The sequence below is a fragment of the Rhineura floridana genome, chromosome 6 (assembly GCF_030035675.1).
Source record: "Rhineura floridana isolate rRhiFlo1 chromosome 6, rRhiFlo1.hap2, whole genome shotgun sequence".
Lineage (NCBI taxonomy): Eukaryota > Metazoa > Chordata > Lepidosauria > Squamata > Rhineuridae > Rhineura > Rhineura floridana.
The window spans coordinates 19,033,238-19,048,941 of record NC_084485.1 but is presented as its reverse complement, the minus strand read 5'-3'; the positions used below and the strand labels follow the sequence as shown (position 1 = coordinate 19,048,941).

Here is a 15,704-nt window from a genome sequence, read left to right as displayed (position 1 = left end):
CTGCCACAGAGGGGGCAGGATGCACTAAGGTATTAGCGTTAATATGTTATAGGCTGAATTTAGACTTAGCACACTCAGATTAGTGCTGTAGGCTGGGTTTCAGGCGTGGTACACGGCCCCAGAGGGGGCAGGATATACCAATATAAATCAGATTTAGTACAAGTCAGCCACTAAGATTAAAGCTCCAGCCTTGATAATACAACCCAGCCACTAGGATTAAAGCTCCAGCCTTGATAATACCATTCAGCCACTAGGATTAAAGCTCCAGCCTTGATAATACAATCCAGCCACTAGGATTGGAGCTCCAGCCTTGATAATATAATCCAGCCACTAGGATTATAGCCACAGTAAATTTGTGTGCAAGTCAGCCCTGTGTAAGTCTGTTTGCAGCACCACAGTAAATTTGTGTGCAAGTGAGCCCTGTGTAAGTCTGTTTGCAGCACGTATACAACACACATACGGATAGATAGTCTGCAGGGAAGGTATCCGATGGTTAATAAAGGGTAACAAAAAAGGCGGGAATTTTGAATTCAAAAAATGGCGCCCGGAAAAAAGGGCGGGAAAAAACGATCAAAAAAGGCGGAGAGAGAAGGAGCAATGGCGGCCGTCTGGGGACGAAGTGGGGGGAAGGGCTGCCCAGCACAGACTAGCAGGGGGAGCCACGGGGCCGATAACCGCACTAGCAGCTCCAAAAAACCCCCCAAAAGAAAGTGCAGATAGAAGCCTGTGAGGGATAAGGCAGCAGGAGGCAAGCCGCTGCCGGTGCCGGGAGCAGGGCTAGCCGCGGCGAAACTAACGTGCCGAGAAAAGCCTGTGAGGGATGAGGCAGCAGGAGGCAAGCCGCTGTCGCCGGCGGGAACAGGGCTCTCCGCAGCGAAATAAAGGAGCGGAGAGAAAGCCGGATCGCCAGGCTCCAGGGAGGCAGAACCCTGGTAAGTTAAAAAAGGTTGGAGGGAGCCGCAGCCGCAGGCTCCCGCCTCGGAGAAAACGGCAGCCGCGGTCTCTTCAAGGGCTCCACAGAGCGCGACTTGAGTAAAAACAGAACCGCTACGGGAGAGAAAAGGCTGCGATCTCCCGAAGCTCAAAACGGCCAAAAAACACAGAACACCGCAGCCGCGGTCTCTGTGGGGGTCGCCAGACAAGCAGGAGAGAGAACGAAAATAAAATGTTAAAGCCAAATCAGGGAGAACTGCAGCCGCGGTCTTTGAGGGAAAAAACCTCTAACAAGCAACAGAGGTAAGTGAAAGTAGGGAAAGAAGGACTGGGAAGACACACAAGCGACGCTGGGTTCGCACCCAGTCAAAACAAATAAGCAAATACAAAAACAACTTAGCTAAATGCTACGCTATAGGATCTCAATGATAAGTTTTCCAATCTTGTTCGTACGAAGGCAAGAATGAACTGGAGAGTGGGAGGGGCCTGACGCCCCTAGTCTTGACTTCAAAGACATTCTTGCCTTCGCACGATAGGTGGAGCTAACACCCGCTGTGATGGCCGGACTCATAGGGAAAATGGAATCAACACCAACAACGGAAGAATGGCTATTGAAATTAATGGACTTAGTAGAGATGGATAAATTGACATGCTTACTTAGAGAAAAATCGACAGACACATTTCTTAAGGAATGGAAGCCTCTCTTAGACTTTTTGTTGAAAGATCAAAATAAAACGATGATATTGGGATTTGACGATTAACTAAGATAACCTATGGAGAAAAGTGATCCTGTATGTATATATTAAGGGACAGGTTTGATATATATTATATACTTATAGCTGATCTGCGACAAATCGGAAGTCAACTATTTTTTTTCTTTTGTTGTATTGTTATGTTTTTGTTGTTTGACTTTGTTTTGTTTGTCTTTTGAAAAATTTGAATAAAAAAAAATTATAAAAAACAAAAAAACAAAATGCAAGTCAGAATAAAAAATAAGGCTGTCACAGTGAATATGTAAACACCCTAGAATTGAAAACTACCAAGTTTAGCTTCAGAGAATCTAGGTGCACTGGATTCCCTCCATTCACTGGAAAATTTCTTAATTCATCCAAAATTGGGCCCAGCAGGTCAAAAGAGGGCTGTCAGATTAGAGCTATATTGGTTCTTGTATACCTCTAAGCTGTATACACCAGACTGCACAGTACTTTATACACCACTTTAGAATTTGAGGATAAAAAAAAATCAAAATTGTGGTCAGAATAGAAAGAACTGAACAGTTAGTTTTGCATATGCCCTAAGAAGATCTGGAAAGAGTAGCATCTCCCCACATTGTACAGCAGAATGAATGGAGTTTGCTAAGTGAACAGATTTTTTATGTGTTTCTTCAAGTGAACAGACTTAATGCTTGAAAATTTGAAAATTTTGCCATACCTTATTCTTTATGGTTTTCTTTTGTTGAGATATTTCCCTCATGCTTGGTAATATAGGAGACTTATCTTTAAAAAAATTAACTACAGAATTACTATTCATGTAGACCAATTATTTATTTATTTATTATTTAATTTTTATCCCGCCCTTCCTCCCAGCAGGAGCCCAGGGCGGCAAACAGAGTACTAAAAACACTTTAAAACATCATAAAAACAGATCTTAAAATACATTAAAACAAAACAGCGTTAAAAACATTAAAAAAAACTTTAAAAAAGGGTAAAAAACATTATTAAAAAACATATTAAGCAATTCTAACACAGATGCAAACTGGGATAGGTCTCAACCTAAAAGGCTTGTTGAAAGAGGAAAGTCTTCAAAAGGCGCAGAAAAGATAGCAGAGATGGCGCCTGCCTAATATTCAAAGGGAGGGAATTCCACAGGGTAGATGCTGCCACACTAAATTATATTCTACTTCACTAAGAACAAATATTTAAATCTTCGATTCATAGTTTTCATCCTTCATTAAATGTGTCCCAGATCACCTCAATATAGATAAACTTAAGATCATTTAAAAAGTAAAATCAGAGCACCTAGGATATTTATTGAGACCTTTTGTGGATGCCATATAGCCTCTAGCCCATGGGCCAACCTTGACCTGGCAGGGGTCTCATTTGGCCCTTGAGGCCATTTATCCTAAGCTGTGCTCACCCACCCATCAGTTGACCTCATTTGTGACGTCTGCTGATGGGTGGGAGAACAGGTTTTAATCCTGCCTTGGTTGTGCGTGCCTGAGCAGATAAGCACCCCCCACAGTATGCACATACTAGTATTTGTTCAACCTACATTCACGTTTGTCTATAAAACAGCAATTGAGGTGTCTACTTTTATCATTAAGTGGAGTGCAGAATGGATTAGAATGAAATCTTCCCCCTCCCCCTGCTCTAATCCCCTCACACCTAGCCAGGTTCAGACACTGGAAGTGAGCTGGCTTGGGGGGGGGAATCTTCAAACAGCAGAGTACAGAGAAGCGAGATGAGAAGGCAGCTTCACTTCTGTCCCCTAAGCACTATATTTATTAATAAAAGTAGATACCCCTATCCCAGATTTATAGCCAAACCAGTTGGTTTGGCCCTTGAACTCTTGTCAGCTAAGTGTGCTAAGCCTTAAAGGTATCTTCCAAGGTGGACACTGGAAGTGGGAAGGTGTTTTATTATATTAATCTATTTAAGATCTACATCAGGAGTTAGAACTTCCAGGAGGATGGAGAAGACGACTTAATATCATCACCCTCCTCAGCATTCTCCTTTTTTTGCTATCAGCTTCCTCTGAAGGAGAGGTGAGGGAGCCAGCTGTAAGTCATTTAGCCTGGTGAGAGGAATCCCACCCACCGTGAACTGTATCTAAGCCAGGCTGCTGAGGCAAGTTTTCTTTTTTTGCATTGTACTTATGTATTTACATTATTATTATTTTGTAATACTCAATTTATTTTATATTGGTTCAATTATTGGTTTTTATCCTATTTGAATGTACTGTTATGTTTTTGCAAACTGATTTCTCTCCCCTACCCAAATGTTTTGTATTTTGAATGTTTGTTGTAAGCCACTGTGGGCACAACTTGTTGTGGAAAGGCAGTATGTAAATAAACTCAATCAAAGTATTTGTATACTGCCTTTTTTCAAATAATCTCAGGATGGTTGACAAATATTAAAAACAAAAAAATACCCAAGAAAACAGCTAGCAGAAGCACACAAAAACAGTAAAAATATTTGTTTTTATTTTTTTTTATTAACATGATGGGGTCATGTTGAGATCAGCTTGTTCTCTCAAAGCGTTGCAAGGTGTGCTGCTCATGGAAGCACAAGGCAGTGCTAAAGTAGGCTCAACAAAGCAGGTACTAGGTATATGTTGGACTGTATGCATGCCCACCCTTTCCTATGCATGTTCATTAATGTATGCGAATTTGTGTGTCTGCAATTATTTTTGCAGGCTTTAAGCAAATGGGTGGAGTGGAATGGCAAAAATAAGCATTAAGAAAAGGACTCTGAACTGTAATTCCTGTTCTATGAAGTTTGTTCCTGTGGAGTATATTGAAAAATAAGCCATACATTCTACTTTTGCCCAGTCAAGGAATAGCAAAATAGCACTAGTTTTTCTGACTAAATCTGACAGAGAAAAATTTAACATCCAACTCTAGAAATTCATCTGACGCTTTAAAGCACACTACACTGAAAATCTGTAAGAAGTCTTATCACACAACCTGCAGTCTTCTTTACTTGTGCTATGCAAATTAATTCTTTACTAAAATTACGTTTAACAAGTAAAAATCATTACATTTATAAACGTGAAAAAAATAGCATTTACCTGCGTCCAGAGTTTTAGACTTCTTCTGTTTTTTGGTTCTGCTATAGTCTATCAATTGAGGTTTAAGTTTTCTATTTGATTCTCTTAACCAGCTAATATCAGTCTTGGTGTCACTGCCTCTACATTCTGTGTCTGTGTCACTAAAAAGGTGCTTCTTGCTTTTATTAGTTCTGTTCTATAAAATAAGAAACACTGATGAAGCCATTAGATTTATAGCAGTGATTCTTGCTAAATTAGTTATGACTGAGTCCTTAAACATGTTCCACTGAAGTCAACCAAAATCAACCAAAGAAGTTTGCCATGACTGATTTAAGTTCTGTGGCTTTCATTGGGACTTAACCGTGACTAATATAGCTAAAGTGGGACCACAGATTTCACTTATACAGCATAAAAAGGAAATCTCAGAGTCACAGGACTGGCACACCAGGCAAGTTTCACCATGTTTGGTGAATGAAGGCAATGATGAGGCAGCTCAGAGAAAAAATGATTTAAGAACTGGGGGCCACCACCCTTGAACCACAAAGGATCCTCACCAACTTAAAAGACTAATCATTTTATTGTAAGTTAAGTGTTTGTGAATTACACCCCACTGTCTGATGTGTGAAAAGTTATCCTCAGTCGGTCATTGCATGTGTGTGCAACACACACATACACATTCTAGTACAGAGGAAAAAACAAGGTTGAAAGGAAGGCCCACCTTCCCAAAGGGGGGGGGGAATTCTGAGGAGGTTGAAGAAGGATGAGAGTTCTGAGACAGCTGCTAAGGGAGACTATTTTCTTGAAATATATGAATTAATTATTTCTTTTTAACTGTTTCATTTCCCAACCACCATTTATATATATATTGAAAAGACCGGGCTGCCTTTCCCATTACAACTGACACTTACTGGGCAGCTGAGGAAAAGACTCAGACACCTATTCCCTCAGCAGGAAGTGACAGCTGATAAGGGCTCCTGGAAATGTGTTAGCCTGTTACAGTAGGTTTCTCACATTTCTATAAAAGAAAGTATGAGCTATTCACAAACAATACGAACTTAGTAAGACTACTTGCACTCCACAGATGGGAGTAAGGGTGAACACACCATACAGTGAAACTGGAATTGCACAGGTCATTTTTATTTTTTTGGCAGAGCTTCACAGAGGCTAGGCATAGTATAAGACCAGAGCCCTATTTCTGACAATCCAAGCATTATCAGAATGCTTGTCCCAATCCAAGTTGACAGATCACGTAGGGATGAGAGGTGGCTACAGCTGTTGTCAGCTCATGTCAATCCCCAGTGGTGGATGGTGCCCATTGGGACTGGTGGGCAGAAGGCAGGCAGCACAGACAGTAGGGTGAGCCAGAGCCAGTGACAAGCAGGCAACACTGAGACTAAGGAGGAGGAATCTGACAGACGGTACCATCTCCTGGACTGATTCTAAATAAGAAAGTAGGCAGGTATGTGGAGGCTGGTGGAAGGCAGACTGAAGTTAATGGGACAGTGCTTTATTTGCCCTAAAAGACTATCCTTCACTGTCATTTCCATGTGTGTGTGTGTAGTGCTGCTGTCATCAATTGAGGTGGGATGACTTATGACTATACCCTGAGGACCCCTTAAGGGGATCTTTCCCATGTGAGGAAGCAGAGAGTCCATCTCCAACTCCCTCTCAGTTAAGGATCCTGCTGGATGCCTAGGGCCAGGTGCTGATACTGTGAAAAAAGGTAGGTTGGTCCTGCAAAGACACTAAACCAGAATACACATCATATGATTGCTAAGAGGAAGGCAAAAAAACCAGAATCAAAATATGGCTGTAGCCATTTTGCATCACGGGTAGTCATTTATATTTCCTCCTCTGCTCTACCTTTAGGCTGCTATGGGTTCCTGGATTATGCATTTGCTGATGGTAGACCTTTGGCAGACAATACATTCAGGCACCCTTATTGTGTTGATTAATCATTAACAATTAACAAAAATAATCCCCCTCTTTCAATGCCTTCTCATAATAGTCCTGGGTAAAATTTCTTCCCAGCTCTGTCAATCAGAAGCTAAACCTGGGTCCAGAGCAATCTTGCAGCAACTTTAACACAGTTTAGATAAAAACAAATTATAGCAGAAAGGGTGGGTAGGATTGAGCAGGTTAGTCCTTTGACAGATCCACCCCCTTATCTCTTTTATAGCGGACAAGAGGGATGAAGTTCCCTTTCAGATCTTCCCAAGCTAATTCTATCCCCTCCCTCCCAGTAGTTTCCTGACTGGCTGCTTTGCTTCACTGGAACCAAAAAGGATAGAAATCCAACCTAAACAACCTCTGAAAAACTCAAATGGGCTTGGTAGTGTATCTATTAGAACATCTAAAGTATTAAATGTAATTTTAATATATAATAGCTAGCAATCATAAAACATTATTAAAAACCATCGTACATGGCAATAAAATTCTTATTCTTCTTAATTATTCATTCACCAGTCTAAAATAAAGGACTGAGCAAGATATACATCTGTACAATATATGGTCAGATTTATTATCCAGAAGATCTAAAAATGCCAAAGGAGCTCAGGACCATCCAGCTACCAAAAATCTAAAGTACCCACTGAAGAAGACCTTTACAGGTTGAAATGCGTTTGGGAAATATCTATTACAAGATCTGAATGCAAGGAATGTATTAAGAATATTTTATTGCCATTTTATTGCCACCTGCTGGGAGGAAGGGCGGGATATAAATCAAATAATAAATAAATAAATAATAAAATAAATATAGGATGGTTTTTAATAATATGTTATTATTGCTAGCTATTATACAGCAAAATTACTTTTAATACTTTAGATGTTCTAATAGATACATTACCGAGACCATTTGAGTTTTTCAGAGGCTGTTTTGCTTCATGCCAGGCAGCCTCCCGTTGCCACTGCAGCCAGACTGCCATATTGTTTCTCCTCCTCTCCCTCCTCCCTCACTGTTGGTGTAAAAAAAGGCTCCCCACACAAGATGCCTGTATTTGTTTGTAAATTAATCTATGGGTTATATTCATCATTTATAGAGGGTCTTTGCACCCTCTGTATAACTTTACTAAATAAACTGTTCTAAATATTAGACTTTTTGTTATTTAATTTTTAGTATTCCTTTTCAAATACCTTCTTATCTTGTTTCTTTTCAGTTGTACTTTTCCCTTTATTTCCATGATTCCTGAAACAAATAAAAAAGTAAATATAAAAATTACAACTCAAGTAAGTGCTCTATTTGGATTGTTTTTGCCTACTTGAATGTCTGGAAAATGACCAGTCCAGAACCTACACCTGGGTGTACTAGCATTAGGATAAATAACTGTACCTGTAGTTTTACTACCAGCAAATGTATTATAATGAATTTGGGTCTAATGATCTTTTGGTGATAGAAAACAAATATACTTGCATTTTCTTTGGAAGATCTGTAGTAGCTTCCAGTTTAGTTATATGAAATTCTTGGATCTAAAATGTAAATACCAAAATAAATAAGCAGAAAGAAGTCAATTGTAGCTGTTTTTTCTCTGTTCCTCTATTTTTAAAGGTTATGTTATTGAAGTTGTTATGAGGTATCAAATATTGGGAATTTTTAATCTTTGATTCATCTCAGTGAACCAAAGTTTGGAAAGGCCTGCAACAGCAAAGATTCCTGGGAAACAGCCCCTCTGTGACCTCTGAGTACATATCTTGCAATGCCTGAAGGTATAGACTTCCTGACTCATGGAAATTTGGGATTTGTCACCCAGTAAGAATAGGTGCTCCTTTCAAACAAAGGAAATGTTTATGATAATCTAGGCCATCACGAGGAAACAGAATAGCTCCTTTCAAACTAGGAGATGTTGTGCATTTCTAAGCCTTTGGAGAAGACAGGATAAACTCCTGTCAAACAAAGAAACTGTTTTACACAAGGATTATGATAATCTTAACCTTGAGGAATCATCAGGAATCTACAGCAGGAGATCACACCTATTATCTGGGAACTGATCAGGAAATGAGTGGGCTCCCACCTTCCTGATCACATTTACTTTGGGTTTACTTTGGGGTCAGTTTAATTAAGAAAAAAAGATAGAAAAAAACAGGAGGAGTGAGGAGGGGTGGGCTCTTCTGGAGGGCTCCCGCTGCTGCCTCACCTACCAGCATACTCTAGCATCTTTGGGACCACCTCACGGGGCTTCAGAGCTAAGAATTGGGTGAGATCTTTCAAATCTAGCGCTGGTTACACAAGGGCAGAGCTTTTGGCTCATTGGACTGTATACGAAAGGTCTCTCTCAATTTTAGACTTGAAGCAACTCTCCAGGAAAAGGTATATGCAACTATCTGGGCTTTTTCCTTCCTTTTTCTTCTTTCTTTCTGTGTGGGTGAGTATAATGAGAAAGTGATTATAGGGCTAGTCTCTTTGCTTTAGTCTATCCAGTGTTGCTGAATGAATGAATGAATAATAGTTAGAAAACTACTCATTGTTAACTACAATTGTAAACTGCAATATTTTTTCCTTGTTCCTTCTCTTAATAAAACCACTCTTTATCTTACTTTCAGTGTATGCGTTATTGGGTTAAGGGTAAAATTATACATGTTCTGGGGGTGACGTGCGGGTACCTCCAGCAAAAGATCCTGCTGCTCTCTTTTGGGGAATTTGGATTTCTAGTGAGCTCTGCTCATGAGGAAGTTCAAGGTCCCTTCGTAACAAAGTAAGCATGGATTTTTATTTTTTGCAATGAAATTTACAAAGACAGACAGTATACTTCTACAAAAGAACATGAAGACTTAGCCAAAATTACTGAAATAGCATAGGAAACACTACAAATATGGCAGTTTTCGGGCATTGCACGCCATTCTATTCAATGAGTTCCACTTTACAGTGGGGGTCCGGAACATAACCCGCCGTATGAGTGGGGCCCTACTGTATATTTTTCCGTATCTCCTATTAACCAAGAGTATTTTCTATATAGCCATAGCAATGTACAGGACTGGATATTGATAAATCCCTTTTGAATAAACACTTTTTCTGTTGTTCCAAATCTCAGTATAAACCTCTGCAGTACCAAATTTCCCTGTTAAATATTAAAAACATGGCAAATACAACCAGTTCCTCTCTGAATTTAATACTTATAAAATTATGAGCACCTGAGGGAACCACAGTTCCCCTACAAATCATGCTGCCCTTTGAAGTCAGCAAGAGGGAACTTACTTCATGAGGCTGCATTCCACAGATCAGAATAACACTCATATGCACAGATTTCTTTTTCTGTCATTGCTCTACCACTGTACTTTGCTCTGCCAAAGGACAGCCTTGCATCATTCCTCATTTTAGGTGACAATGAGAACACATTTTTTTCACTAGGCTCTGATACTGGAAAGTGGTGAAGAGAACACCAACAGGGTACAGCTTTTGGGTTATCAGTTTCAGTGCAGTGGTTTTATTTCATTCTACATTTATCTTTACGTACAAGAAGCCTTCCACAGGCATTTACGATGCTGATATGCTTGTGCATCTGAATGCACTAACTAGGTGGATAAATCTTTTTATGTGTTTGGGGATATGCAGATACATCTGGGTGTAGTGGCTGTTGACTAGTTGTCTGTATCTTGAATTGGATTAAGGTCTTCTCATAAATAAATAAAATCAGTTATCAACAAAGGAGTGTGCTTAGTAAAAAAAACCTTTTAACTAATATGCGAAAGATGCATCAATTATATTACATAGAGAAAAAGAAAATTAGGGGCAAGATAATATGAAATGGACTGTTGGTTTCACCTGAAAGGTGGTTATCCTGGCTATCATGTCATCAGGTGGGTACTAGCACTGCCAAGTGTCCTAAGGCAGGAATGCACAGGAGTCAAGACTTCAGTGGCTCTTTCCACTTTTCACTCCAGTCCATTCCAGACAAACCATACACCAGATCCATGCTCATCTCTCACGAAGAAGGAAAGAAAATAAAGGAAGCAGCGAAACACATGAAACACTCTTGACTCCCAAATACAGGAAAGAACAGTCTTAGTAGTAATGTATCAAAACTAACAACTTAAGGTGAAAAGGGTAATGCAGAAGTATATGAAATGCCTGCCACCAGGGCAAAAATAGGCAGCCCCCCTCCCCAGAGAGGGTCCTAATGGCATGATACCTGGGAAAACTACCTCAGGTGAGCCCAATGATCCATTTTTCCCAGGTCGCATGCCATCAGGTGGGATGTACCAAAGTAGTCCCAGAAGGGGAGAAGCTGAGACTGCCTAAAAAGATGACACTTCCTGTTGCAGGACGTGCCCACCAAAAGAGGCATCTGCAGAAGCATACAATTTTATAATGTCTAATGATGGAATGAGGTGTGGACCACATAGCAGCCCTGCAAATATCCGAAATAGCAGCATTAGTTGTGAAGGCAGTCATAGTGGCCACCAACCTTGCAGAGTAGGTTGTGATGTTATTGGGCACCAGAATCCTGAGAGACTAATAAACTGTAGGAATGCAGGCTCACAGCCAGCAAAACACAGCCAAACTGGTGACCTTCTTTCCCAAGGTCCTTGGGTGAAAGGAGACACAAAGAGACTCAGAAGAATGTCCTGGATCCTGGCAAGGTATACCTTAAGGGCCCTACGTATACCAAGAGAATTATTTATTTATTTATTTTCATTTCTATACCGCCCATAGCTAATAGCTCTCTGGGCGGTGTACAAAACGAGATTAAAATACAATATAGAATAAAATCAGTAACAGAAAGGAACACATTAAACTAAAACATTAAACATAAAACATTAAACATTAAAATGCCTGGGAGTACAGCCAGGTCTTAACCTGGCGCCTAAAAGAAAGAACCATATGCCTTCTCGAGGAGATGAAATATCTAAGGACAAAATGAAAGTAAGATGATATTCTAACTGCAATGAAAAGTAGACGGCACCTTAGGTTGAAATGCAGGATCAGTGCACAACACCATGATGACAGGTGATGGACAAGGCCCCCAAAACCGACACTCTCCAGGCAAAAGTCATTGCCATGAGGAAGAGCACTTTAAATGAGAGTATACATAGTGGAACAGACTTAAGAAGCTTGAGTGAAGGATGTTGTACAGCTTACAGGACCTTCTGGAGATTCTGAGGGGAACTGATGAACCACAGGAGGCAAGAGAAGTGACACCCCTTTCAAGAACTGCTCAACCAAAGGATGTGCTCTGAGGGAGGCCTGGTCTGGCCTTGCTGACAAAATGGAAGAAATGGTAGAAGTCTGCCTGTGCAAGGTGTTAGGGCTTTAGTCCCATTGTTAAGTCACGCCTGGCCACGTCCTGGTGTCTGCCTGCACCAGGAGGTTTATTTATTATTTTATTTATACTCCGCCCTTCCTTCCAGCAGGAGCCCAGGGCGGCAAACAGAAACATTAAAAACACTTTAAAACATCATAAAAAGACCTTAAAATACAATTAAAACAAAATAACGTTAAAAACATTTTTAAAAACTTTAAAAACATCTTTTTAAAAAAGGGTTAAAGATATTAAAAGACACATTAAAAGCAATTCTAACACAGACGCAGGTTGTTCAAGTAAGGGTAGATATGGATCCCCTGGAAATGGAGATACACCACTGAGGTTACCATAAGTCTTGTGGACACCCTCGGAGCTGAAGACAGACAGAGCCTGGTAGTGGGCCTGGCCGTATGCAAAACTCAGAAACCGTCAATGGGCAGGCAAGACTGGCACATGAAAGTAGGCCTCCTTCAGATCTATAGAAACCAGAAAGTCCCCTTCTTGAAGAGCCTCCACAATCGATGTAAGAGATTCCATCCTGAAGATGTAAGAGACTCCATCCTTCATGCCTGACAAAGGTATTGAGAAATTTGAGGTCTAAAATTGCCCTACACAAATGGTCTTTTTTGGGCACTGCAAACAACATGGGAGTAGACAACTGAGTAACAGTCATTGGTGTTCACTGGTTCTATCGCTATAATAGAAAGGAGACGATGTATGGCCTCTGTCATAACTGCCCGCCTCTCCAGAGGGCAATGGGAGAAAGCTGCAAGGAGGCAGTTCTTGGAATTCTATAGAGTAACTCTGAATTACATAGTTCCACACTCAAGCGTCCACGGTTATCTGCCTCCAAAGCTTCTGCAAAATGAAGTAGCTTGCCATCCACTGGGAAGGCATCAGTAAAGGCACTGTCGATGTCCCCCCAACCTGAGGATGATGACCAAGGTGTCTAGTGAACTGGGCTTGGGTACGGCCAAAGAAGTGCTGCTTTTTCCAGTAGCTTCTTGAGGAACTAGCCAACACCATCTTGAGAGACTCATCCTTAAACAGCATGGTGCCTGTCTAGGAAGCCATGGAGAGGATGATGTGAGCTGTATTGTCAGCATCCCAATGGCGTAGCCAGAGTGTCCGGCAAACCACCACATCTATGGACGTGGCTCTGGCTGCAAACTGCATAGCGTCAAGTGTCGTATTGGCTATGAATGCTGCAGCCTTATGTAGCTCGACCAAGATTTCACAGAGTCTTGTTGGGTCAGGTTGAGGATCATCCAGTAACTCACCAAGCCACATCATGAAGGCTGTGGTGATCAAAGAAGCAGAGCAAAAAACCCAGATTGCATATGCAGTGGCATCCTGAGTCTTTCGAAGAGCAAAGTCTAGCCTGACGTATCTTTAAATTCTGACGTATCTTTAAATTGAGAGTCCGCTTTTGGGGGGAGGAGAGATTCAGACTCAAAATAGGCTCATCCACTGCCTGGACCTTTAGGAAACTCATGAAGTCTTAGTCTAGTGAATAAAATTTGTTGGCAAAAGCTGCCACACGACACACATGTAGAGCATGGGCCCACTGCTCTTTTGCCATCTTGTCAGAGGGTCAGAAGCCAGAAGGGAAAGGATTGAAGACTCAGGTGTTGTTAAAACTTTGGCTCCTTTCACTAGAGCAGAAGAGGGCTCCAGCACAGGCTTTTCTAGTCCTGAAGTCTCTAAGGACTTACAAAATAAGGTGAGATAGACCAAAATCTGAAGAAGAGAGTGAGAAAAATGCTCTTCCAACTCCTCACTCCATTTGGCCTCATCACCTTCAGGAGTAATGAAAGAGTCCAGCGGGCCAGATCCAGCCTCCAGAACACATTGAAAACTTCAGCAAGTTCAGCAAGGCATCAATTGGCTGGAACTGAGAGCAGTCAGAGTAGCGATGTTGGCGTTCACTCCCCTTATAGAGGGAAGCCATGTGCTGGTGAGGACGATGTATCTGCCAAGGCTTATTTGAACCACCAGGGGGCATGAGATCGAGAGCCCTGATGCAGGAAGCTCACCAGCTGTTCAGTTGGGCAGAGAGACACCTACAGTCCCTGAGAGCGGAGCATGTGGCAGGAACACTGAATGTCACAGTGGATTGGCTCAGCAGGACGGCAGTTTCAGATGCAGAGTGGCAGTTTAATCCCCAGGTTTTCCAACAGCTGGTTAATCACTTCCAGAGCTCAATCCTAGATATTTTCGCGACACCACACAAAGCCCAGATTCCCCGTTTCTTCTCTTGGCACCAGTCGGAGGGAGCATTGGTGACGGATGCTCTAGTGGCAGAGTGGCCTCAGGACTTCTCTATGCCTTTCCACCATTCAGTCTCATCCCTCAGAAGATTCAACGGAGGTGATACTCATTGCACCCTACTGGCTGAGGAGGCTGTGGTTCTGAGATCTGATTCACCTATCCAGGGACAGGCCCTGGCGCCTTCCATCTTGGGGGGACATGTTGATCCAGGGACCCATGGCTCATCCCTGTCTGGACCTCTTACATCTGACAGTGTGGCAGTTGAGCAGCTATGGTTGAAAGAGTTGGGGTTTTCGGGGGAGGTTTTAGACACAATTATTTCATCAAGTAAAGCCTTCACAAATAAAACTTACAATTCTGCTTGAAAGGTTTTTCTCAGTTGGTGTCCTGCTCAGGGGAGGGATCCCTCTTCTAGGAAGCTGGTCGACATTTTGGGTTTCCTCCAGTTGGGATTAGAAAAGGGTTTGAGCACTAGTACTATTAGGTGACAAACCACAGTGCTAGGCAGCATTCTGGGCTATAGAGGGGATTTTCCTTATCTGCTTACCCTGTTTTCTGACGTTTCCTAAAAGGGGTTGGGCAGCAGAATCCCCCAGTGGTTCACCGATTCCCCACATGGAACCTGGACTGGGTATTATCTGCACTTCTGGGACCCCCCTTTGAGCCCTTAGCTACCTGACATCTTAGGTTTCTGACCCTTAAGACCATCTTCTTAGTGACCATTACTTTGGCATGTAGTGTCAGAGCTGGGGGCATTGTCTTTGGACAGCCAGCTCTGCATATTCCACCAGGACAAGGTGGTGCTTCATTCGGATCCATCTTTCATTCCTAAGATTAACTCCTTGTTCCATAGGTCTCAGGAGGTGGTCTTGCCTTCTTTCTGTCTGAACCCGAGTTCACCCAAGGAAAGGATGTGGCATACCCTGGATGCCCATAGGGCCCTTAGATTCTATATGGATAAGACTTCCGCCTTTCGCAAGACAGAGTCCATGCTCGTGTCTTTTTTTTTGGGGGGGGAAGTCTCCTGGATGTAAGGTCTCATCCTCCTCCATCTCACGTTAGTTTTGGCTTATCAAGCTTTAGGGAAAACCCCTCCTGAAAGTCTCACGGCCCATTACCTAAGAGGGTCTTCTACATCAACAGCTTTCAAAGGTAGTTTTCTCCCATTAGATATTTGGAGGGCAGCTACATGGGCTTCACTACATACATTAAGCACTACAAGATTGATTCCTGGGCATCTGCAGATGCAGCATTTAGTCACAAGGTTTTACAAAGAGTAGTGTGCACATGACCATCTGTCTGGAACCCCACCCTGATACAGGCAGCTCTGTTATATCCCAAGAGTCAGGACCCCCTCCAGGAACCTCTGGGAAAAACATGAAATTCTTACCGTGAATTTCTTTTCCCGGGGGTTCCAGGAGGGCAGGACCCCAACTCTTAGTTCCGGACAGCAAGTCATGCACAATTAGAGGCTTCTGCCAGCGTCCCACATGTGGA

The 15,704-nt window shown here is 42.0% G+C and overlaps 1 protein-coding gene across 7 annotated transcripts in view; it reads right to left on the bottom strand.

Moving 5' to 3' along the window:
- SYCP2 (synaptonemal complex protein 2) overlaps positions 1 to 15,704 on the bottom strand; it is a 138,746-nt gene that overhangs the window by 52,833 nt on the left and 70,209 nt on the right. For 6 of the 7 annotated variants that reach the window (XM_061631111.1, XM_061631110.1, XM_061631116.1 and 3 more), the window contains 4 exons: positions 8,111 to 8,166; positions 7,834 to 7,885; positions 4,723 to 4,897; positions 2,365 to 2,429 (listed from right to left, as the gene is read on the bottom strand). In XM_061631111.1, the coding sequence (XP_061487095.1) occupies positions 2,365 to 2,429; positions 4,723 to 4,897; positions 7,834 to 7,885; positions 8,111 to 8,166 (348 nt within the window). The remainder of the gene's footprint in view (positions 1 to 2,364; positions 2,430 to 4,722; positions 4,898 to 7,833; positions 7,886 to 8,110; positions 8,167 to 15,704) is intronic. The other variant, XM_061631117.1, reaches the window with a different exon arrangement.